Source organism: Odocoileus virginianus, chromosome 14 (assembly GCF_023699985.2).
Source record: "Odocoileus virginianus isolate 20LAN1187 ecotype Illinois chromosome 14, Ovbor_1.2, whole genome shotgun sequence".
Lineage (NCBI taxonomy): Eukaryota > Metazoa > Chordata > Mammalia > Artiodactyla > Cervidae > Odocoileus > Odocoileus virginianus.
The window spans coordinates 39,811,851-39,839,604 of NC_069687.1; the positions used below are offsets into that span (position 1 = coordinate 39,811,851).

At 34.8% G+C, this 27,754-nt stretch overlaps 1 protein-coding gene and 1 non-coding gene across 2 annotated transcripts in view; both read right to left on the bottom strand.

The window, feature by feature from the left end:
- The window catches only part of HCN1 (hyperpolarization activated cyclic nucleotide gated potassium channel 1), a 442,363-nt gene that overhangs the window by 370,821 nt on the left and 43,788 nt on the right, over window positions 1–27,754 (bottom strand). The window contains exon 2 of the mRNA XM_020879154.2: window positions 19,282–19,705. Within this exon, the coding sequence (XP_020734813.2) occupies window positions 19,282–19,705 (424 nt within the window). The remainder of the gene's footprint in view (window positions 1–19,281; window positions 19,706–27,754) is intronic.
- Window positions 1,125–1,196, bottom strand: TRNAC-ACA (transfer RNA cysteine (anticodon ACA)). The gene has a single exon. It is a non-coding gene; the product is annotated as a tRNA-Cys (tRNA).

Consider the following 27,754-nt stretch of genomic DNA (forward strand, 5'->3'; position numbering starts at 1 on the left):
AAATCTGTTTTCTGAGTCCTCACATTCTGGGCTAAAACATCATCCTTGATTTTTCTCTCAGGGAAATGCTTGATCTAATAGCATATAGTACTGTCATGTGAGATGACAGATGCACTATATTCAATATTTACAATGCTCCCATGAGTTTTCTATTATTCCTACTATGTAGATTGGGAAATGAAAACTTAGCAAAGTTACATATCTCAGAAGAAGTGAAACAGAATTTCGACACAATCATGTACATCAGCCACATGACATTGTTGTCACTTATCAATTTTATAATTGTAAAAGACTATTCATGTCAACTGCAAATAAACATCTAATAATGCTTCTTTGTTGAAAATAATTACGTGACCGTCTAGACCAGCAGTTCTGAATATTGATGTGGAAATCATTTCAATACCACCATCAGTAATGATTGCTCTCATGAAATATCCCTCAACAATCACTACGGTATTCTCTGTGTACCAGGAACTACTGAAACACTGGGAATTCAACACTAACAGAGAAAGCTGAAGTTTATACTCTCAACTAACATCCTGGTGGAGACACACAGAGCAATAAGTCATGAAACACATAAAACCATTCTTTTATTTTTGGCTGTGCCAGGTCTTAGTTGCAGCACACAGGATCTTCAATTTTCATTGCAGCATGCAGGATCCTTTTTAGTTGGGCATGTGGGGTCTAACCAGGGATGGGACCTGGAGCCTCTGCATCGGGAGCATGGAGTCCTAGCCACTGGACCACCAGGGAAGTCCCAACAAAACCATTCTAAGTGCCAAGAAGCAAAGACCCACGATATTGTGAAGGTGAATATAGAGGAATGACAACTTGAGCTAAATGTGTTCACGAAATATCACTCTGAAAAGATAACATTCAAGTTGTTTAGGAAGGCATGCAATACAAAAATTCCTAATGAAGGATCCAGCTTCAAGAAGAAGTCTAATGAATCCAGTGAACAGTCTGTAAAGGAGACAGTAGAAAGAAAAGAAAGAAAGTGAAGTGACTCAGTCGTGTCCAACTCTTTGAGACCCCATGGACTATAGCCTACCACACTCCTCCATCCATGGGATTTTCCAGGCAAGAATACTGGAGTGGGTTGCCATTTCCTTCTCCAGAGGTTCTTCCCAACCCAGGGATCGAACCCAGGTCTCCTGCATTGTAGGCAGACGCTTTACCATCTGAGCCACCAGGGAAGTTTTTAAAAGAGAGAGTGATACAAGCTAATTTTGGAGAGAGAGGCAGGGAATAAGATCATGCAAGGTCCTGGAAGTCATGGTAAGGCATATTCAGACTTTATTTTAATAAAGTCACTGGAAGGTTTTAATCAGAGGACTCAGAGGAGTTACAAGATCCAATTTGGAAAAGAAAGTTAAAACAACCTATCAGAAAAGACATTACTACGTACACAAAATATAAACATATGCCTATATATGCCATATGCCATGTATGCATATAGCATATATATATACATATATATATGTTATGTGCATAAATGACAAACAGGGTCTATCTATTTGCCTACACTTCTACTTCAAATAGATTTCTCAAAGTCAAATGCTTAAGAACTGATGCTAAATAAGAGTACTGTGCCTTCAGGCAGGAGGAATACAGTTCTGTAATTCTAGTAATTCTGATTTCATTTTATTCTTCCTCTCTAAATGACAGGTTTCTTTTTGGTAACTGACATTGAAATGTAGAACCTGCAAAATCAGCCATTTATTATTCCAAGTCACTAGATGGAATGTCTTCTCTTACTAAGTTACACATGTGTCATTTCTTTCCCAAAATAATTGGGATATTATTGCATATGATAGTTTCCATCATGTGAAAAGGATGCATAAAGTTGTCTCTCATCCTCTTGATGATTCACTTTAGACTGAGCCATCACTCCAGAGGCTCCTCTGTGGACCAGGAGGGGCCATGGTGACTATTTTCACTGAGCTGGGGAAGCAAGAATTTTTTGTCAACTATTCATCATGGCTTCTTATATTTCTAGTGTAACGAGAAATTGTAATGATAGTAGATTGTAGATTTTTTAAGTCACTTATTGTCAAAATAAAAACTAACATGACTACTTTTTACCACACACATGCTCTGAGAAAAAATAGATTGTCTATGAAATAAAATCTAGAATCACCAGTTTTAGGGTGCACAGTCAAGAAAGATATAGTCTTTCATGTATACTTTTATCTATGCATATAATGTGTAACATTAGGTAAAATGGACATGACAGAAAACTTACATTTACTTTGAGTGGCAAAGAAGGTATTATAATTTCCTGATTTCCATTTCCCAAGAGTATGTGTACAGATTAAGGTCATAACATAAGGCCAAATGTAATATTTACTGAAAGTATTATCATTCCTTGGTTTTATAAACCATTTATAGCCAAAGTAGTATTCTCAGTTTATTCGTGAAATTTTAAATATCTTTATCTAAGTATATCACACTTTATTTATAAAACATATAAAAGTATTGAGGAAAAAAGAATAATACATGGGTTGTCATATTACAATAGAGAATGGGCAAAGTAGCAACTTCTTGGACACTTCAGTCAATAAGCACTAGAAGCCTGTTGGCATAAATATGCAATAAAATGCCAGACAACTTGTGTTTTCAAACTTAGTTTTTTTACTTGACTTGATGAAATAAAAGTTGGCCCTATACTGTTCAGAATGGACTGAACTTGAACTTGTTAAATAAACAACAACAAAAACTGAACAGGTTAGGGTCTTCCTAACATAAGTGACTATTTTATATATGGCACACATGTGCTTGCAGACCACTGAAAACTCACACTTAAATAACAGAGGCCATGCACTACTTACTGAGAATATTTGTTACTTTGCTGTGTGTTTTGCTTAGTCACTTAGTCGTGTCTGACTTTCTGAGAGCCCATGGACTGTAGCCTGCCAGACTCCTCTGTCCATTGGGATTCTCTAGGAAAGAACACTGGAGTAGGTTGTCATGCCTTCCTCCAGAGGCTCTTCCCAAGCCAGGGATTGAACCCAGGTCTCCCAGATTGTGGGCAGATTCTTTACCATCTGAGTCAACAGGGAAGCCCAAGAATACTGGAGTGGGTGGCCTATCCCTCCTCCAGAGGATCTTACCAACCCAGGAATCGAACTGGGGTCTCCCGCATTGCAGGTGGATTCTTTACCAGCTGAGCTACTAGGGAAGCCCTATTTGTTACTACTAGTGTTTTATTTTCTACACTGTAAACCTTTCACATGCTGTCAATAAATCACCTACTTTGAAAAAAGTCACAAAAGGGAAAGCAAATTTTTTTTAAGCTATAGAAAAGTCATAAAAGTTTTTTCTGTATTTTTGTAAACATCTTTGGTGAATAGAAATGTGTTAATAAGCAAGCAATAAATGTTTACTAGTAGAAAAAAGCATTTTCTTGCTACCCCTCCTCCAACTACATTTTGAATACAGCCATAAAGAATACTAGTTTGAAAAATCTTCAAATTATTTGCTTTTACAAATCATAGCAGGGTGCATCTGAGGAGTTGGGAGGAGAAGTATGAGGGTCAGGGAATTCTAGGTCTAAAAAAGATATTCATGATCACCCAATTTAACCTCTTCTTTCCAGAGGGGAAATAACCAAGACCAAAAGGATGCTAAGAATATGTTCCAATCTAAAGACAGTCTCACTAATGTAATCACAAAAATCACTAAAGATTAAAGAAACTAAAGGCATTAAAAGTATGATATTTGTTAGATAAACATAATCATGGTGGAACCATTGTTACTAAAATGCGTATTTGAACTTTTTAAGGTTACTTAATGTTCACAATATTATTTACATTATCTGATCATTTTTACTTTTGTTATGCTATAAACTATACTATATCAGAAAAAAAAGCATTCTATACGTCATAGTACATGTACAAAATTGAGAGCTTAAAGATGGAGCACTTGATGCATGCTAAAATATTTGGAGGAAGACTGAAAAACTGTAGTTTTCAGTTTCCTTTGAAATATATCAAAAGAAAAAAAATGGTATATGAATAGAAGAATAAATATGTGGTACAGAAAATGTACTAAGATGTTAAAGACTCTAGGTAGTGAATATTGTTAGTATTCACTGTGAAGTTCTTTCAAAGTTTGTACCTTTGAAAATGTCCATAATACTTTGTGAGGAAAAGTTTAATGCTTAAGAAGATCTGCTACTCTAGAAGAAAGTAATCAAACCAATTGTTAATGGATAAATCTGTAATAATTGCAGGAATGAAGTCTCATAGACTTTAACTTTTCAGAGTTCATCATTTGTTTTTCTACATAGAGGCACAAAACATGTATGCACATTTCCACCCATATCCATAAAAACATACTGTTAATGATGGAAGAAGGATGACTCATTGCAAGCTTATGGACCATACCCCACCAAGCTCCTCTGTCCATGGGATTCTCCAGGCAAAAGTACTGATGGGAAAGAACCCGCCTGCCAATGCAGGAAACTTAAGAGATACAGGTTTCATCCCTGGGTCAGGAAAATCCCCTGAAGAAGGAAACAGCAACCCACTCCAGTATTCTTGCCTGGAGAATCCCATGGACAGAGGAGCTTGGCGGGCTATGGTCCGTAGGGTCGCAGTCAGATACGACTGAACCGTCTTAGCACACACACATATCATACCCATCTCTGAAATCAAAAATCTCTCTAAAAAATATGATTTTTTTCAATTCTGAAACAAAGCATATCATCCTGTTTTTGACCAAAATAGAATAATAGGGACCAGTTTCCCTTCCTGCTTTAACCAACTACAAAACCTGACAAACTATGAGAAATGATGGTTTTCAGATACTGGATCACAGACAATGCAGAATTACTCCTGGAAGAGGGGAAGCACCAGCTCCCTGCCTAGAGTGAGTTCTAGGGGAGAGTACAGATAAAAGAAACCAAGATAGAGCTTAGAGGTCTTGTTGGAGTTGAGAGACAAAATATAGAGATAGGAAGGTCACGGTAGCTGGAACTTATGAGTCAAAATACCGAAGACAAGGGAGCTGTATAGAGCAAGAGCGCCAAGATCTGCAGAAGGACCCTTCAATGAGTCTTTGAGAACACGACATGCATGTGAAGTCACCACAAAAACCAAGAAATATTATCAAAAAAGGGTAGAGGAAACAGAAACTATATGAAGAAATAATGGCCAACATTTTTACAAATTTATGAAAACTGTAAACACACAGATCAAAGGCACTCAACAAATATCAAGCAGAAGAAACGTAAGGGAAACCATATTAAAGCACTTAAAAATAAAATTGTCGCAAAGCAATGCTAAAGAGAAAATCTTAAAACCAGCCAGAGGAAAAAGTCTTATTACATACAGTAGAACAGAGAAAAAAGTAACATCAGGCTTCTCATCAGAAATAATGTATGCAGGAAAAGAAATAAACTAATATCTTCAGAGTACTAAGAGAAATCCTTAGACTCCTTTATGCAGAAGAAATACTTTTCAAAAATCAAGACAAATAATGACTGTCAGGCATATGAAAGTTAAGAAAATTCATCAATGGTAGACGAGCACTACAAGAAAGGTTTAAGGAAGTTCTGCAGAGAGAAGGAAAATGATACCAGATGGAAATTTGGATCTACACCAGGAAATGGCAACAAAAGTCATAAAAAAAGTGTTTTAAATTGATTTTAAAAACATTTTAAAATACAATTACCTGTTTAGAGCAAAAATAATTACAATATATTTGGGTATTTATAACAAACATAGAGATAAATTATATGACGAAAATAGCACAAAGGCCTGCAAAGAGACAATGAAAATATACTGTTTTAAATTTCTCAGATCAAATGTAAAAATGTATAATATTTTGTGAATGTAGATTGTGATAATCTAAAGATGTATACTGCAAACCTCAGAACAAGTACTGGGAAAAATACTGAAGTATAGTTACTAATTCTGATGGAGGGAATGGCAACCCACTCCAGTACTCTTTGCTGGAAAACTCCCTGGACAGAGGAACCTGGTGGGTTACAGTTCACGGGGTCTCAAAGAGTCGGACACGACTGAGAAACTAACATTAACACACAATAGTTACTAATTCAGTAGCTGAGTCATACAAAATAATAAATATAAAAAGGGGAGAGAATTGGGGAAAATAACAAAATACATAGGGATAAATAGAAAACAAATATCAATATGGTATACTTAAACTCAACTGTAGGACTTACATGTCAATAGTTTAAATTAAATGTAAGAGGTTGTCAGATGTGAAAATAGAAAAAAAAGCAAGATTCAAAATTGCACACAAAACATTCACTTTAAAATAAAAACAGATTAAAACATGGAAAAATATATACCATACAAATATTAATTATAGAAAGATGGAATGGCTATATTAAAATGTAAAAGTATATATCAGAGATTAAAAGGGTCATTTTATGGTGCTTAAGAGAGTAATTCATCAAGAGGACATAACAATCCTACTATATACATCTGAAAGTTCTCCAGATCAAATACTGCTAAAGCCTAGCTTGAAGGATTTTGAGCATAACCTGGCTAGCATGTGAAATAGGCACAATTGTACAGTATTTGGAACATTTTTTGGCATTTCTTTTCTTTGGGATTGGAATGAAAACTGACTGTTTCAAGTATTGTGGCCACTGCTGAGTTTTCCAAATTTGCTGACATACTGAGTGCAGCACTTTAACAGCATCACCTTTTAGGATTTGAAATAGCTCAACTGGAATTCCATCACCTCCACTAGTTTTGTTTGTAGTAATACTTCCTAATGCTCACTTGACTTCACACTCCAGGATGTCTGGCTGTAGGTGAGTGACCACACAACGTGTTTTCTCCATAACGGCATTATTCACTACTTAAAAGGTTGTTTATCTAAGACCAGAAATATTGTTGAAAGAAAAACATTGGATGATCAAGTAGACTCACAATTTTCTCCCATGTGCATAGTAAGATTGCTATTCTTGACTTCTGGTGGCTAGGTGAGGTCATGTGACAGATTTTGGCCAAAGAGTCATAGAAAGTAATATATATATATATATATATATATATATATATATATAATCACTTTGAGGCAGATCATTGAATTGTCCACTAGACCCTATGAGAAGCTGCTAAGATATCTTGGGCCAAGTGATAACATCTCAACATTAAAAAAACAAAAACCAAATTTTGTCTCCATAAAACCATCAGAGACCACATGCTGGGGAAAGCTGAATATGATTTCTAAAATCTCAGAGCATGAGGGAAACACTTCTAAGGAAATCCTCTCCCAAATCTGAGGACATCTTGATTGTTTTTTGCTAATGATAACATGCTTGCATGACTGGACTGTAAGAAAATTATTATATTTCTTTCCTTTAAGAAACTGTTAGCAGCATAATTTGGGAGAAAATGTTTATAAATAGCTGTGAAATTTTATCACATTTAAATTGTATTTTTAACCTGAAGCATTTCCTCTCCACATCAAATAAAATAACTGAATAAAATTATCATCTGAATATCCATATGGAATTTTAAAAAATTAATTTTGATATGTTGGGTCTTGCAAATTAACATTTTCTGGTTAGGAGTCTTGTGCAAAAGCATCCAGACTATAGAAAAGAGAACAAGAGAGTAAATGAGTAAGAAACTAGGTTCCTTCTGCTAAATTCTCTCACTAATTATAGAGTTTATAATGCTATGTATAAAATTTAAGTATAATGTTCTTTCTGCTTCCTAAAAAGTTCTCTATATTTATAAATCTTTCATAAATGTGTATGATTTGAATGTTATGAAAATATTTCATAGTCCAGTAGTGGGAGGTAATTTTGCAATCTCAACACAGATTGATATTATTTTATTAATAAATAAAATTGCTTTTACTGTTTGTAAAACTCAACAAATTTTACACTTTCGTGAAGCATGGAATTTTACAGCTTTATTTCCATTTATTAATCAAAGGAGGATAAATATCTAACTCAGACACCAACACTCCCCACTCCTGCTTCTTTAGCAGACTTAGTGAATTGACTGTGGAATTCTTTGTGCCTGAGATGTAGTCTTACAACGATACTCAGAATATCCCATTCAACAATTTCTAATAGATATCTGTTACAATTGTTTATTTCCTTTTCTAACTTTTCCACTAGATTACAAAATCTTGTTTAGCAAAAGTCATTGATTATCCATCTTTGTATTCCTGTATATAGTACAGTACTCAGCATCTGGTTGGTAGCCAATTGATTTATATCACATACTACATCTGATAATAATATAAAGATATGAAGTTCGCAAATGAGGAATCAGCAAAGCATTTAATTATGTAGTCTCTTAATTTTTGTTAGAATGGTTAGTTTGTGATTACACTCACAATGTTTAATTGGAGGTACAGAATCATACACTTAAGAAATGTGCTACTAAACAGAATTCTTTCAAAAACAGTAGAATTTTTCTAGAACATGTGCTAACTAGAAATCTTTTCATCTGAAACTACAGAGTCATCTTCTAATTTCAAGACACAGGAGGTTTTTGGAACATCAGAAGTAACAATTCAACTAAATGGAAAGGGGGATGGATGATTTAGTTGGTAAAATTCCCAGCATAAGACTTGGAAACATTAACACATTTATCTCCGACATTAGGCCAAAACTGGTAATTTGGCAACAAGGGAAGACTTCAGCAAAACTGTGGTTTTTTTCAATCACTCTCTGTTGTCTTTCTCCCCTCAGCCCAACTCAACTTCTCACACGAGGCAGAACCTCTCTCACGCAAATGTACCAAGTGGCAAAACTCATATTCATAGACCTACTTTTTTTGTTTAAGAATTACTCAACTACTTGAGAATTTTTCTCACTACCTGACAACCAAGAGCCTACTAAAATATTACCTGGTAATGGTTTAAACTACTTATTTGAAGTTCTATAAAATATTCTTGAAGGAACAAAAATGAATCATTCCCCAATGGTTAAATTTTAGTCATTAATGTCACAATTCCCAAAGTATGTCTGGAAACAGAAAACCAGTCACTTCGAACTTGCAGAGTTCACTATACATAACTTGGCTTTGCATGTCACAGTAATAAATACACATAAAACTTTTGAATCCATTCACGTTCTAGAATTATTCTAACATATATATTATAAATCCATTGGCAGAAGTTCTTCAATAACTCTTTTCTAACAAATACAGGGGAGCCTGACATTCTGCAGTCCATAGGATTGCAAAGTCGGACATGACTTAGTGACTGCACAACAACTAATTATTGTCACTAGAAAAGTATTCTGCTTCTACAACAAACATGCCAGGGAGAAGGGGAGAGGTAATCCTCCACCAGATTAAGGACTATCTAAGTTTGTATTTCATATTGAATAAAAATGGAGAAGCATTTTTAATTTCACAGTATTATTAAAATCTGTGAAATTGAATGCTTGTGATTCAGTGTCAATCAGTTGGAAGGAATTGCTCTGAACATTTATCCATATCATGAGATTAATATTTTTACACAGTGGAGAACAGCTTCCCATACGAAAAAGAGTACAGCCTCCACAAATTTAGTTGATTCCCCAAACACTTCGATTAGATATTATTAGGGAGTTAACAACTCTTGGATTCTCAGTCTATCTGTATTAGATTTTACACACTATCACAATTCAAATTCCCCCCTTACACTCTGGTATGATGTCAAATATTGAGGAAGATAGGAATTTCTTTTTTTTTTTTTTTTTAGAGAGTCTGTGAAAAAAAAATAGTAAAATAATTTGACTGTCTAATTATATAGTACATTACTATTCTCTTGACACTTTCAGTTTTAGAGTTTACAAAGAATTTTCACATGAATTTTCTTTTTGATTATTAAAACCACCATATAACCTAAGTAGGAGCTGTCATCCTCATTTTTTTCCCTTGATATAAAAGTGTCTAGAAACGACTTGTGCAAGGTAATCTTGATTTTCATTTCAATTCAGCTGAATTTCTTTTGTTTCATATGTTTACCCAGTTCATATCCCACACGAGTAACAATGAAAAATGTAGCACATTGAAATAATCAGCATATCGCTGCAAATATTCCCACTGATGACCAATCTTGATGTCGATGATATGAAGTCGCTCAATTGTGTCCAACTCTTTGCTACCCCATAGACTGTAGCCTACCAGGCTCCTCCGTCCATGGGATTTTCCAGGCAAGCATACTGGAGTGGGTTGCCATTTCCTTCTCCAGGGGATCTTCCCAACCCAGGGATCGAACCCGGCTCTCCCGCATTGGAGGCAGACACTTTACCGTCTGAGCACCAGGGAAGCAGCACCAACCTTAATGGAAACCATTTTGATTCCACCACTCCTGACAGATAAGATTATCTCAAAATAGCTAGTATTTTCTTCCTTTACAACTGCTTTAAATAATATGAATCCCGGGACGAGTTTCTAGAATCCTTACTCAATGTCTACTTTCACTTTAAGATGTAATAAGAAAAACATTTTGTCTTTTTTTTTTTAATATGGCCTAAATGGCAGACTTAACTCAAAATAGCCACCAGAATTATATAACCAACCAAATGTATTTCCCTTTCACACTAAGATATGACTTCTCTAACACAAAATGTAAAGCGCATACATCAGCAAGATAGAAAAGTCAAAGTAGGTCTTGCTCATCCATTGCTCAGTACAATTCAAGGGGTCTAATTTTATTTATTCTGTAATTTTCATAACACAGTAATAATATCTTATAAAGCTGACTTTCTGTTACAATTTCTCATATATTTCAATACTATGGTTCACCCAATGAAATCTGAATCAACTACTACTTTTGACATAATGTGAGAATAACTTTGTTTTCTAAAATATTTCAAATTAATAAAAAACACTTTGACGTTGTGTCTGACTAAAGTAAAAGATTGACTTGTCAGAAATTGACAATAAAAAGCACATGTTTTCTGTCTATGAGTAGATAATTACATTTAACATTCCCTTTAGAGATCAGCTTAATTTCACCTCATTATTTGTAACAACAAAATATTCTCGGGTTTCACTATACCATTTTCCAATTATGTCATGTCTTTTCACATCTCCCCTTTTGTAGATATGTGCATCACAGAATACAAGGCTAAGCAAAGTGACCTGTTCAGCTAAGATCATTACCCAGACAATTAAAGTAACACAATCTACAGCAAGGTGTTTTTATGAAACACTCTGGCAGTTGAACTAGAATGCAAGTTTAAAACAGAATCACATTACAAATTTTGGATCCACTACTCGGAAAACAAGCGCATCCCAGTTTGCACTCTGACAGCACCCAGATGAGTCTAAAATAGCAGGAGAAGTAATACATGCTATGTCGACATACACAGTGAAACAGAAAACTGAGACAGTTCTCCAGCAATCCCGGAGAAATGAAGGCTGAATGTGCTTTGTCCCAAATTAGCCTGATTCATTTACTGCTGCAAATTTTTACTAGGTATATATTGGAAAGAAATAATGCATAATAGTATTTATAGTGCTTCCTGTACTGAACTTTCTGTTGAAATTTTACTTACTTTAAACTAGTGGAGACTTTCATGATAACAATAATGCACATTTCTATAAACCTTAGAGTCTCTAAGTATGTTCAACAGTAACATATCATTTGAACCTCAAAGCCCTTCTGAGAGACTGAGCAGAAAATCATTATTATCTCCATAAATGATGAGCTAGATTGAATTCATCCACGATTTCTCAATTCTTTTGGAATATTTCCCAGGCCTATCCCATTTGGAAGGACATACACTTTCAAGCTGGGTTTTCAAAGTGGCCAATTTTATCAGGATGCCCTATTTAATTTAGAGCTTCTCCTCTACCTTCTATCACACTCTCATAGCACATCTTCTGTTTTGTTTTTCTTCTATACTATAAAAATCTCCGATTTTAGATTTAAGACACTCTACTGTTTTTCTTATGTTTGTTTACATTTGCTGAATTGAAATTCCTTTGAGGTCATAATTTAACTCATTTAGTAAGTACTCCTGGGCCCATTATTTTCCAGACAGGAAGCCAGCAGCTAAAAACACATGAAGTCTATGGTTTCTGCCCTTCTGGAGTTTAATAAATAGTTGGGAAGGCAAAGTTTAAGAGAAATTACAGAGGTGAAGAATGTTACAAAGCAAAAAGCATGTGGGTATGCCAGCACATTACAGATGTAACTAACATTACCTGAAAGATTCACTAATTCCACCCTAGGGTATCTTAAGTCAAAGACAAAGTCAAAGCAACAAAATGTGATGGATGAATTGGGGTTGGCCAAAGGAACAAAGTTCTAGAAAAAGTGAACAACACTTGTAAAGGCCTTAAAAAAGCATATATGACAAACATAAATATGTTTAGACTAGTTAAAAATTAATGAGAAAGTAGTTTTCCAGGCTGATGTGGGGAAGATTCAGATTTCAAAGGACCTTGATTATGGAATTTGTCCTTATGATAATGAAATGTCATAGAAATATTTTCAGCAGGTGGAAGATATGGTAAAATTTACTTTTCAAAAATATCACTTTTGAGGCCTCTGGAGGACAAGCAAGAGAGAATTTTTAAACCTACTAATGACTCTACTATGAAAATGCAAATAAGAAATGACTGATGATGACTTGGACTAGGATGGTGACAGAGAGGACTGAGTGAAGGAATATTAGAATTCAGACCACATTCCAAGAAGCAGAACCAGTAGAACTTGGTTACTGTTAACTATGGAGACTGAAAGCAGAGAAGTCAAGGATACCTCTTGGAGTTCTGAATTGAGTAACAAGAAATGAACGAAGGAGGAGACCTGAAGCAGAAATGAACATACTGAGCTTGAAGAGCTCATGAGATGTTTTTATAGCAATGTCATGTAAATTTTGAAGCTTAGGGATACCTAATTTGGAAGTTTGGGTTACAAGTCTAGTTATCAACATATAGCAATGGGAGCATATAAATACATGCAAAACAGGAACACAGATTGGGCAATGATGGGGCATTAAGAAATTCTGATATTTTAATCTTAAAATAGGACCCTGGACATTTCTAAATTAATCTTATATTTTAGCATTAAACTGATAGTTCCATATCAAAAGCATCAGTATTATACATATTAGCTTCAGGGTTCTAGCCAAAAAGCACTCATAAAAGTATATATCTTACCCCTAACACACACACATAAACATACACCAACACATACTTTGTCAACTTCTTTTTAATTGTCTAGACTTAATAATACTGCCTACCCAAACAGAACTCATCATACAGTACTTTAGAACTCCAGAGGATCTGCTAAAATATCCTCTTAAAAAATATATGGTAATGTTGAAAACAATTCTCTTGAAATAAAGAATTATTTTTAGAGAACAAACTCTTTCTTTAACCTGAGGAGAAAGCATAAATACAGAGGAATCATCTTTACATACGTGAATATCCACTGCCATACATTTTATCTAAACATAGACAGACAAGCAATTAGGTGATTCTAAGAGAGTATAAATGAATAATTTCAAGAGAAGATAGTTTTGGTATTTCCAAATATAGAACCCTGAAGTAAAACAACCAATAGAGGACACCTAGTGGTCTTCAGTAGAATCAATATCTCCCTGCAAAAAATATTTGGCAACTCACACAAACACAATACTTCTGTTAGTTGATGCACTAATCTGAGAAAGATGACATAATGAATCTCAAATTTATAAATTTTATAGGCATACATCAATTTAAATATTTCAAATAATTTCCATGTATCTCATTTCCTAAGATTAAAATATTAGAATTTAAGGTTGTAGGCACAAGTAAGTCATTTTGAGTATTTCTCCCTAGAATAAATAGAAAATAGAAGGTACAATTTGAATAAGCATCCATAAGTGCTAATTTTGAGCATAAGATCCATTTTACACCACCATGTTTCTGGTGGTATGAAATAAAAATCTCTAGTATAATTGTATCAATAATAAAATTATATAAACATACTGTGAATATATTATTATAATAATGATTATTAACTATATAAAATATTAATACTTAAATTGTAGAACACTACAACTCATATAAGGTCTTTTCATATTTTATTTGATATAAATATTTCAATGGCAAGAACACTCAGCAAAGATAAACTTCCTTTTAGCTATCTAAAAAACATCCTGCCTGATGCTGGCTATATATAAAAAATGCAACCGTGTGATAAATCTCTCTTAACTGATATTATTAGTTCTATCCTCAGTTGTCTCCAATCCTCTTCACTCTGCAGCATTTTAAAATGCAAACTCCCTGCCTCTAAAGCCTCAGTAACACCTTACTGGTTGAGTCAGTCCTCAGCACAAATTCCTGCCTATACCTCCAAACTCACTGCCTTTGCAACCCAGACCCTGGAGAGGCAGAACTGTGCTGACTGCTTGGGTTTCATGTCTCACTGACTGCGCTCCTCTGTCCCATGTTTCTCATCTTGGTAATCCAGGCTCCAGCTTCAAAACTCAGCTTTGAGTATCCCTGAAGCTTTCTTCTGCAAAAAAATAAGCTGTAATTGTTCACTCCCTCTTTTATGCCATCACTTACCACACCATCTGTGATTATTTTCTCACATGTCTCTTTTTCCTACAAAGCTGGGGTATGCTTTGTATTCTGAGTGTATCATCTGCACATAGAAGCACTCAGTATATGCTTGGGAGGGAAGAATTAATTTTCCTTTGCAATTATTTAAAGGATTTAGACCATGGAGGACTACCATGTCTTCAGCAGATAGGTATGCCTGGACAACCGGTTGTGTTTAGAACTCTGCACTACGGTACAAGGAGACTCAAGGGCAAAAAGTTGACACTGATGTTCCCTACAGATGTTTATGCTCAGGTAAAGAAAAGAAATGCATACAGGAGAATTCACAACCAGACTATGAGCATGAACAAATGCAAGCAGACATAGTAGAGCTGTTCAGAGTACAAGTACTGACCATTATGGCATAGTCCCTCAATGTAGAATATTTTCAGAGGTGTTTGAGCATTAAATGAATAATGGAAAAGAAAGGCTTTCCAAACCTGAGCTGTGGCACATGCAAAATTAGCAGATGCAGGGAAAAAAAAAATCCATTCTCTGCCAGAAGCATTATAAAATTAAAAATCAAATAGAAAAGAGCTGTTTGGTGCAAATAGGAAGTGACAGTGGTGAGATGGGGAAATGGTTCGCCGAGAGCCTTGAAGGCAAGCAAAGAAACACAGATCTGATACCACAAACAGGGAGCCTCCCTAGATTCTAGCATAGGGAAGGCTTATCAAAACAATGGTGTTTGCTTATGGCAAGTCTTAGAATTCTATGTGCTTTCTAAAAAATGGAAGTGGTTATAATATGCATGGTATAATTATAAATAGGCAATTTATAATAAGAGTTAGTTTCTAATCTATACCAATTAGAATGCTAAAATTAACGAAAGGCAGAAACCACAGTCTGTATTAGCTCCCTGTGGAATACATTTCCTTATTAATGTCCTGTTGTTAAACATAATTTGTACATATATCTGCCTCTAAGCCAACATAAAAATCTAATACTGATTGCTATAAGAGCACTGCAATATTCCAGACACATTATTCATCTGAAATTTCTATAGACATACATGAAAATCAGAACCACAGCCCTCTTTTCTTGCCTCAAAATAGGCATGTTGCTTGTGATAGGTCTAAAATCTACACCTAAATGGTTGAGAGGATAGTAAATGAGGAATAAAAAATAAAATATTATAGGTATGTATTCCAAAGCCATAGTTATTACAGGAGTTTCGTGTGTTTACCATACTTGTATTATACTGCCCATGAAGAATTTCTACTTTCTATGACATTGAATCCTACAAACAGATAACCACTGCAGACTAATATTTCTCTTTTCAATTACTGTTTCCAAAATATCTAATAATTTCAAGGATCATCTGCTTTTGATAAAACAACAGGGATCAGCAGCTATAACATTCAAGTTTCCTGGAACTCTTCACCTTTACTAACCAAATAATCTCCTATTTACTAAGCTCTTAATCTACCCTTTATCTCTTCAGTGGCTGGTGATTGTCAAAATTGTTAATAACATTCCATTTAATTTCTGAGGATTTCCTCACCATATGTCTCTTTTAGGAGGACCACAGAGAATGGGTTCTTTCTGTAATAGGTTGCAAACCAGCACTCTGGACTGGGTCACTGACTTCACTTGAAATACAACAATAACAACAATGCTGAATTAAAGGGATGCTTTTTTTAAGTCAAAATACAAAACTGAGAGAGATTCCATTTTCTGGAGATTATAGGAAAGGAATTTTCTGACCTGATTTATCTAAACAATCACCCCAGATCTTCACCTCACATGGCCATACATATAAAGTTTCAGTACAGTGTCAGAGAGCTTTAATTTTGCATCCTAAAGCCATTGATCTTATCATTGCTTCTGGAAGGTAACTCCCCATGCTCCCTAACACCATGTTTCATAAATTAGTTGGCCAAATCAGCTCCTTCCTTCAATATTAGCCACTATGTTCAACTTTAGCAGGCTAGTAACATAAGGGCTAAAATGTGGCACTTCTCTATTTCATTCACAATATTTCTTGAATTTATCTGGCTTTGGCACTTCTTGTTGCTTTTCAGTTGAACTAATTCAGACCAGGGGGAAAAAAAAACTTCATTGAAGATGGAAGCAGTTTCCTATAGAAGGCAGCCACTCTCCTTGGGAATGATTCATTTAGAACTGTGGCAGCTTCCAGACTTCACACATTACTTCCCCAAATTTGCTGAATTTAGCATGAGCCAGCTTGGTACTAAAACGCTCAGAACTCAAAGACATGTGGGTGAACCCACACCTTCCTCTGTACTCTTATTCCAAATGCTCACAGAGAAACCTGATTACTTGTTGTGTTTCTACTTGTAAACACATCCTGGTGGCATTTATAAAACTGAGGTAGAGACATACTAATTTGGAACCATTAACATTTTTTCATGACTTTGGTTTCAATCATGCAGGTATTGCAATCATGAAATAATAAACCCATAATAAATTTGGGGTTAATTACTACTGTTTTTTCCTCTAACAGTATTACAAACAGATATTAAATAGCCATGATATATGTGATATTATATGGGGGTATCATATAATCAAGAAAACATTCTTCATGAAGTGAGCTTATGGTTCATTTTACTATCAATGTCATTTATTTATAAGTAAGATTACGCCAACTCACAACTCGAGCCTGAATGGGTTTGGTTACCAAATGTCTGTAATGGCATATTAAATTTCATTTTACAGTGATGAGGGCAATGAGCCAGTGCTCCTGAATTCTATCATGGCATCTGTAAAACACCATCGAGTTACGCACACCTAAGTGCCTCTGACCGCTGCCAGGAGCCAGAGGACAACAGTGTTCAGAAGTATGCTCTTCTATGACTGCGTAGCCTGGCATTTTATCTGATAGAATGCCATCTGTTCATCCTTCTGCCATTCTCTAGGGTAACTGGGTTCAAACTACAGGACACTGAAAATAGTCACATTGTCCACTGTATTTTTAATTGTCTGGGTATTTATATCAGTGACTTTTCTTCTCACAGGCTACTCATTAAAATAATTTTATGACCATGTTTCAAGAGGCAAATATTCAAATCACACATTGCTTGGACCACAAAGCTCAGTTAAGAAAAGTTTCCCACATATTTTATTATACATATAAAATGGTATAATATTAAATCATTTATCACTAAAAGAATATATGATATAGTGAGAAGCTATATAGTTTTGTGATTAAGAGCTTGGGACCTGGAGTCAGGTTGCCAAGGTCAGACACCCAGTTCCATCCACTACTCTGTGAATCTGGGCAAATTAGGAAGCTTGGATGAACTAATCCATGTAAAGAATCAAATATATTACTTGAAATATAATAAGCCATCAATAAATATTAGATATTTTATCAATAATTACCTTGCCTTGATATTAACATTAGCATAGTAATGTTTGAGAACCAAACATTTATTACATGTTAGATGGAATGTGCTACACAGAGTTACATTACAAGATGAATCAGTTTCTCAAATGAGCTTCATCTGATTTTAAATATAATTTGTATCCATATTTTAAGAATGATCTATTTTTATGCCTTTTAGCAGTGTCTTATACTGGGTTTTATTGCTGCATGTCATTTCCTGAAATCCTAGGAACCAAAATGCCATCAACAAGCACACACAAAACACTGTCACAGTCTCACAGAAAGCAGAGCTAATGTTCATAGAAGTTTCATTTTATGACTTGTTAAACCTAAATTCCAAAATATAATTCATCCTAAAAAGCATTTCTGTAGCTAGTAAAGTGGCAATTAATCCCTGGTCAGTGTGTAGTTTTCTTTAGTGTAGGTTTAGTCAACTCTGGAGGCCTTTTTGACCCTTATTTTTATGCAGACAATAAAGTTCAAGTTATAATTAATTTTTAAGGTGTGTTTAGAAAGAAAAGAAAATAAAAAACTAATATGCAGATTCTAAAATTAGAGACTTAACCTCCCTTGCTTGGTGATGGTACATTTGACCCAGATCTTTAGAAACTCCAGTTTCCAAAGTCCTTTCAGGTCCCACCCAGTTTCTAAGCCCTTTCAAGTCCCACCTACTGCCTAAGAACAATGGATGCCCTACTCAGCAAAACACTGGCCAGATTCACTGTTTTATTCACTGTGTTATTTGTGTTTTCTATATAATAATTTCCCTTCAGGATATGCTGCTTTTCAGTATTATGAAATGCCCTAGTACAGATAATCTACAATAAATAACTATAACACAAATAACAAAGAGCAAAATTATTACACTAAAATGTCTTTATATATACAAGTTGGAAATACTCGAAAGAATCGTTTTTCTTCAAGCATGATTCGCTGAAATTTCAATATGAGGAAACATATTCTACATTATTTCACAGAACTAATGATACAAACTAGCAATTGGACCCTACAATTTTGTCAAAGATGGCACTTGATGTGTTAGATAAAACAAATTAATATTACATAGTAGATAAAAACAGCCTCCCATTGTGAAGGAGCAGTTGCATTGTTTAAGATAAAAGTTTGCTGATTAAAGTAGATTTACTTTTGAAAAGACTGAATTGGCATAAGACAATTGCTTTACAATCGCTATCTTTTTCACTTTACTCAAATTCAATTTTCGACCATATCTTTTAAAGTTGCAAATGTATCACTTACACCAAAAAGAAAAAAAATGAATTTTTTCTTTTTGAACTTCATAAAACTAATTATACATAGCATAGCTGTTCATTTTTAAACCACTATAGTTTAAAATATCATGATATAGAAACTTTATATAAAGGAAAAGATATGTCTTACCTCTTCCCACTGATGTATGTATCTAATTAACCTTGAAAGTCGTAATAAACGCAAGAGACTGAGAATTTTTGTAAACCTCACAATGCGAAGTGCCCTGGCTGTCTTGTAAACTTCCGAATCCATTCCTTTTTCTACAATGAGAAAGATATAATCCACTGGGATTGATGAGATGAAGTCAACCACAAACCAGCTTTTTAAATAATTCATCTTGATCACTTTAGGGTCCAGGATGATTTCAGAACTGTCTTCATTGACAGTCCCAGTCCTGAAATTCATGATCAAGTCCAAAAGGAAAACTGTATCTGAAGCCACATTGAAAATAATCCATGGTGTTGTTGTCTGTTCTGTAAAGAATGTGATTCCAACTGGTATGATGACCAGATTTCCAACCATCATTATAAGCATTATTAAATCCCAATAAAACCTACAATAAATAAAAAAACAATCAGATTTTAAGATGTAGACAATAATCAGTCCTCCCCCCACCACCACCATAAAAATTGTTACAATCAGACACAACTGAGCACAAACACAAAGTGAAATAAATGAACAAACTGCTCATTTTGTAAATAACATAGCTCTTTCAATGGCCATAAAGTTAAATCTAAGTAAAATAAACATATTCCTAAAGCAAGGCAGTGTGACTACAGAATTCTAAAAATTATTTGAGATAAAGTGCTATAGAAATAAGTTCATGAACACCCATATCCCCATTTATCTGATAAAGAAGTAAAAATAAACTCCCTTTATAGTTACAATATGGATGAAAACAGGAAGATCTATATTATAAAGAACTACTTTAAAGAAGACTCTTTGGAGGTGCTTTGAAGTATTTTATATATAAAATCCTCAATCATAGAGTAGAATAAACAATAATACATAAGGCACATTAAAACTATTGGTACTGCAAATTTATAACTACAGATTAGGTCAATCACAAATTCTAGAACTGCCACAGCTTCTTAGCACTCCAAATATTTATGCTGTATTCTTCTTAATTTGAAAAGAGAAAACATTATCAATTTTGTTCTGAGGCTAAAAATATTTGAACAGACACTAAGTTTGAAATCAGAAACTACCTAAAATTTGCACTTTTATCACTGCTTAATTGAACAACTACTTTAAATAGGTTGCCACTATTTTTCCAAACAATTATTTGTTTAAAATTTCTGATTTCATTTTCAACATAGCTGTGATTATTAGCTACCTTTTGAAACATTCTTATCCCACATTATATTAAAATTAGGAAGTTTATTCCAGGTTAATATTGTACTAATACAGAGTTAAAATTATTAATATATGACAAATTCATCAAAGATTATTTTAATATTGCTTTCATTTGATTTCTTTAAAGTCTATTGACACTGTAGTTAGACTAGGTAATAGACCACACTTTGGTTACAGTATAGACTTGTAAAAGTAAAGAAACAAATCAATTAATACAACTCTATGGTCGTAAGACAGTCTACAGAAACATGAGCTACTGCATTCTGGTTGAAGATGTAGTCTCTGAGCAGTTATTTTTTACAAAAATTGTATAAATTTTCATGACAGACGTTTCTGTTAACCAAGAAATTTTTATTTTACATTAGTTCACCTACTTAGATTATTGGGGCTACATTTTTTTTTAAGGCATACATTTGCATGAACCTTTCAAAGTTATTATCATTCCTAATTATGAGTGACTTGGTTAAAAGTAGTAGTACAAGAAAGAACTATAATAGTCCCACTCTGCCTTTGTTTCTACTCTCACCTCAGGATTATATAAAAGATTAATGCTTCTCATTTTGAAGATCTCACCAGTCTTTCTGTCAAAACTTACCTATAGATTTATGAACAAGTATACAAATACCCATGTCAATTATACATCATGCACTGGTAATTACAACAAAATCCTTTCTCTTTTTTTTTTCCTCTTCTAATGGAAGTGCAAAATATGCCATTTAATACACTAAAGACAGAGGAGAGATGTAGATAACATGTAATACTGTAATAGCTGTTTCACAAAAAAGTGACATCACTGAACTCTAAAATGAAATCATGTGTGCCCTGAGGATTTTCACTCTACTGGACACTTATCATCTCTTCTTGGGGCTCCACTCTGCTTTTCCTTGAAAGGCTGCTGTTCCCTTGGGTGTCACACATAGCCCTTTCATCTTCTATTCTACACATGCTCTTTGGGCAATATTATACACTCATCCATGTCTTTAATGATTAATTCATAACTGATGACTACAAAATGACTATCTCCAGTCTATTCCTGTCTTCTAAGCCTCCTAATCCTTATAATCAACAGTCTAATTAAATCTTTCCCCTTGCATATCTCATAGTCATGTCAAACAACACACCCAAGCTCAATCTCATCACCTTCCCTCCCACAAACATCCCTCAGATGTTCCCTATGCCAGAAAATGGTACAATATTATACCTCATTTGGAACCATCCTAGATAGTTGAAACCAGCCTAGGTAACCCCTGGCCAAAAATCTACTCAATTTCATTATTCAGTCAATTACCAAGGCTGTTTGGTTCTAACATGTAGATGTAAGTTGAATTCATCCATTTGACCTTTACCATTCCCACTGCAGCTGTCTTCAACCAGAAATTCTCACCAACGATTTAATTCAGAAAGAAGTTACTTAAATTATCTAACCCTAAATTTTCTTATCTGTAAAATAAAGATTATTATAGAACAAAATGTTGTTTTTTTCTTACGTACTATATGCAAATCACAGATGCTAGCATATAACAAGCTGTGGCACGCAACGCTGGAGTTATACTTAGTATTCATTTACCTTCCTTGCTTACCAAAAGAAAGCCAATTTTGGGAAAGGAGTCAGGAGCCTTTTGAAAAATACTCACTTTTAAAAACATGCTTGTATTTCTGCTTTTTTTTTTTTAAGGGAAAATCATATTCTACCCTTCTTAGTCAACAGAAATGAAAAGGATAAAGTGTCATCCACTCTTTATTATAGCAATAATGTTTACCACACCATGGCTTTTTATTAGTGGTGCTTAGTAAGGATTGAAGCCATTAGATATCTCAATATCAATATGATGCTCGATTAAACCTTATAGTTTCCTTTTAAAGTATCACTGACCCTATTTTGCAGTCATAAACACCATTCTGTAGACTTTGCATAAAATGACACTTCTTTGGTTAACATGGATTCATTCCTTAGATAGCAAGGAAAATATAGTTATCACTCACTGTAGAAGTTGCTTTAAAAAACAGCAATGAAGATGTTCCTGAAAACTGACCTCATGAGACTCACACCTCCCTGGCCACGAGTTTCTTTTCTCAACTCTTTGCTCAGAAAGTTTCTTTTCCCCTTAACTCAATTTCTATGTCTTGTACATTTTATTACAGAATTGTCTTTCCTACCCACTCCCTTTTTGCATATCAACTGTTGTGTCTCGACTTGAGGCAAAGCTAGTTCTTGCTTGGAATATCTCAAAAAGTCTCCTGTCTATGTTATCTGATCAATTCTACCCAGAAGTTCCAGAGCAAACATCTAACATGTAACATACAGGTGAAAAACCAACATGGACCCTCTCATTTAAGTGAAAACATTAAGGCACTCCCTAATATAGCTTTATCCTCCCTTCTTATCTCTTCTTTAACATTTTATGGTAAGTACCTCATAGCTCAAGCAAGATAGTACTTACTTTTAATTGCCATCATCATACCTACGTACATATATAGGAGACATGGTTACTTCCATTCTACTAGTTCCTTTTCCTATCAGCATTCTACTGTCCTTCAAGTCCCGTTCTGGCAATTAATCTTAGTTGTGCTGTTTTGTTTTTTTTCTTTACAACCCCCAGAACATTTATTTTCAGTATATTTCTTATTTCACTTTTGCTCTTGTTACTAATTATTTGAAGTTCAAAACTATCCTATCCTTACATGTATATGTACGGCTGAGTTCCTTTTCTGTTCATATGAAACTAACATAACACTGTTAATTGTGTAGTCCCTGATATGAAATAAAAAGTTAAAAAAAAAAACTATTTTGCCTTCTGTTTAACTTCTGCAGTAATGCAAACAGTATCCAGGACAGCAAATGCTAAGAAAATATATTAATTAAATTTTAAGTAGAAACATATACTTCATGAAGATATTTAAAGAAATCCTTTTTTAATAAGTCAAAGGTCACTAATGTAGTAAATACTTTCTTAATATACCTTTTGGGCTTCCCAGGTGACCCTAGTGATAAAGAACCCACTTGCCAATGCAGGAGACATAAAAGACACAGGCTCGATCCCTGGGTCAGGAAGATCCCCTGGAGAAGGGAATAGCACACACTCCAGTGTTCTTGCCTGGATAATTCCATGGACAGAGGAGCCTGGCGGGCTACAGTCCATGGGGTCACAAAGAGTCAGACATGACTGGGCAACTAACACTTTAACTATATCTTTTACATTATATAACTCTAGATTTTATTGATTGAAGACTTTTATAATACAGGACACATTAAAATAAGCAGAAAAATAAGAGATTAAAAATATATTCTTAGATCAGACAGCCTGTAAGCAGTTTTGGATTTGACATTTGGTTTTGAATGTTATAAAACCCCTCTCTTATTCATCCTGCTCTTAGAGATAGTAGTTATAGTAGTTGTCAAAGATAATGATTAGACTTTGAAGGGTCTAGGGTTCAAATCCTAGTAGCATTAGCTGTTGGAGAAGGCAACGGCAACCCACTCCAGTAGTCTTGCCTGGAAAATCCCATGGACGGAGGAGCCTGGTAGGCTAAAGCCCATGGGGTCGCGAAGAGACGGACATGACTGAGCGACTTCACTTTCACTTTTCACTTTCATGCATTAGAGAAGGAAATGACAACCCACTCCAGTGTTCTTGCCTGGAGAATCCCAGGGACGGGGGAGCCTGGTGGGCTGCTGTCTATGGGGTCGCACAGAGTCGGACACGACTGACGCGACTTAGCAGCAGCAGCACCAACATTAGCTGTATGGTTTCGGGCAGGGTATTTAACTGCTGTGACCTTCAATTTTCTCCTATTCTCAGAGTTTCTCTGCCAGGAGGACTGAATAAAATCATGTATGCAAAGTCTATAGAAGTTGTGATATAGAAAGCTAACTTTCTTTATAAATCCAACACTCACGAGAAAACCAAATGTTGATAATTACAATAAAATAATAACCTAGGTAATCATTTTTACCTTATACTAAAAGTAGATAAAATTCACAAACTAAAATGGTATTTCAATGATAATTAATATATCACTAAAAACTACGATCGCTTTAATTACTAATAAATGATATTAATAGACAAATTATTTTTATGTTAGTCAATTTCCCTCTGTAAGCATTTAGGAAAAAAACTTCCCGTTAAACCCTTCAAATGGTACCAGATGTACACATGGCTATATGGTTTTTCCAGTAGTCTTGTACGGATGTGAGTGTTGGACCATAATTCTTTGGCTGAGTGCCAAAGAATTGCTGCTTTTGAATTGAGGTGCTAAAGAAAACTTTTGAGAGTCCCTTGGACAGCAAAGAAATCAAAGTCGTCAATCCTAAAGGAAATCAACCCTGAATATTCATTGGAAGGACTGAGGCTGAAGCTGAAGCTTCAATAGGTTGGCGACCTGATGCAAAGAGCCGCATCTTTTTCATTGAAAAAGGCTCTGATGCTGGTTCTTTTCCTGATCCCTGATGCTGGGAAAGAGTGAGGACAGGAGGAGAAGTGGGTGACAGAGGATGAGATGGTTAGAAGGCATCACCGACTCAGTGAACATGAATTTGAACAAACTTCAGGAGACAGTGAAGGACAGGGAAGCCTGGCACACTGCATCCATGGGGTTGCAAGGAGTCAGATAGGACTTAGCAACTGAGCAACATCTCTTTTACCTATGGTTGAAGTCAGTTGATACGATAAACTAGTCCCCCTACTCACACTTAAAAGTCACTCCTAAAATTGTATCGTTAGATGTCAAACATAAACTGGGCATACACTTGTAAACCAACTTATTTATCAACCTAAACAAATAAATAAACAAAGGTCCAGCTGGATTTACTTTTTTATAAAACACAGAGTCTTTGCAATTATGTTTCAAATTTTATATAAAACTGATTCAATTTTCAAAAAGTCCAATTAACAGCCTGATTATTGGGTATATATCTCTTGAATAAAACGATGTCTTCTCTTAAATGTTATGTCCCCTTCCTAGTACTATCAGTGGCAATTCACCCCACCAAATCTCAGCAGCCAATACCTGAGCTTTGATCTGACAGGTTCTCAGACATCCTCTGTCACCTGACAAATCTCATTACTTACACACAGAATATTCACACTGGGGTTAATGTTTTGTAGGACATATGCCTATCCTAAGCCTTGCAAAGAAGTTTTCCAGGTCAGCCCTATTAAGGAGTCTAATGCCTTGTTGTTTCACAGGGACAAATTCATGTCAAAACGGGGTGGGGAATGAAGGTATCAGAAAACACAGACAAATATAGGTATTTTGAAGTGAAAATACACTAGCTTTCTCAGTACAGTAAATATCCCAATTTGTAGGAAAGTTTAGCTTAACTTACAGATAAAATTAATTTAAACCGTATTTGAAGACAAATGCTTTCCAGTAAACAGCAATTTACCCAATAAGAACTTGAGTTGGATGGGAGGTACATTATGTTTTAGCTAATCTTATTTATTAAAATGAGCTAATGGGACAGAAATTTAATCCCTAAGAAGGTATTGGATCTGTCCCAGTCCAGGGAAAAGTAAACATATTTGTTCTGCTTCCCCCTTCCTCTGAAACTGCAGTTTTTTCTTTGTGTGTTAATTTTCTTCCATAAAGAGCTTATTGGTCCATATACTCTCGTTTGTGGCATTTTAAAATTCTGTTCACTCCTCCCCCAAACCTTCAGTTTCTATGACTCTGCATTTTCATAATTCTTCACTCATATTTATATATTAGCAGAAATTAACTTTCCTCAAGCTTTACCTGACATCCCTTTTTCCACCATTAAAGTGGGCATTCCATAAGATTAGTTCATCCCATATTTCATCCCTCTATTCACTCCCTCATTGGTCTCATCAGCCACAACATGCTCACCTGATATCGTAATGTGAATGGTTATCACTGGCCTTAACCTCTGAGATAAACTGATGTATTTCTAATTACATCCTGCATAGTTAGTGGCCTCTGAGTATCCCAGTGGAACAGCCATCTCAAAGACTGAAATCCAAACCAATGAACCTTACAGCCTTAAAATAATTCTCCTGATATTATGTCTGCTTATTGCAGCATAACTTCTTTTTCTTTCTGTTAGCCAGCCACTAAGCAGAAAATTTTTAAATTATCCTTGATCCCTCTGTCATCCCAGTTCTGGCTTTTGGTCATTTGCCCAGGCTTACATTCCTTCTAATACAATAATTTTCATATTCAGCTTTTCACTTTGTTCCAATGCCATCATCCTCTATGAAGTTTATATTACATCATTATTCTGCTTACTAATTTTTCTGTTTCTACCTGCCCCAGGAAATTACTTCCTATTTATATCTACCAGACTTTTCCTATTGCTTGCAAAATGAAATGTAATCATTCAAAATCCTCTAGAGTATACACCAACCCTATATCCTGAAGCTTATCTTTTTGAACACAGATGATCCTCAACTAAATCCACAGTGGGGAAGGAGAGGGTAGGATGGGCTGCAACTAGCATTGACATGTATATATTTATACAATCCCATGTGTAAAACAGATAGCTAGTGGGAAGCTGCTGTGTATACTTATAGCTGGTTAACGTTGTTCTACAGTAGAAACCAATACAATATTGTAAAGCAATTATCTAAAAAAAAAAATTTTAATAAACAAGAAAAAGACTTGTTTTTCAGACTCTGTCTTTGCCATTGCCAAACAAATGTCTGGGATTTTCTTTTCCCAGAACCGAAACTCTGAATCTACATTAATGGTCAGCTTAAATACCAGTTTCCTCAGATTACCTTCTTTTATTCCATTCCCAGATGAGCTGGAGCTTTGTCTTCTCCCTGCCCCAAACTCTTATCTCAAGTTCTCTCTGTGAATTCCAGCATTTGAGGGCACCAACTAGTGAACACTGAATACCACACCACAATGACATGTCAGCAATAATTTGATAAAGGCTACTTAATAAAAGATGTCTGAAAATACTGCTTTTGTGCTTATTCCAAGCCAAACTCTATGCCAGTTTTCTTTACACTTAAATTGCCTAGCAAATAGTATGTATATGATTTCCCAATGATCAAATTCCAAATAAATCAAATTTATGTTAGAGTGTTAATTACAATATTATAAGATTTTAATTAAAATACATATGATCACTTGTTATTTTGTATTGTTTGGAAATTAATAGCTATGTATTTATTTTTCACTTCTTCTTGAGTGGTATGTCATATTTTTACACATATTTTCTTGCTTTAAAAAACAGGAAAAAAGATGTAATTCAAGGATACTTTCATTATGTTATTCAAAT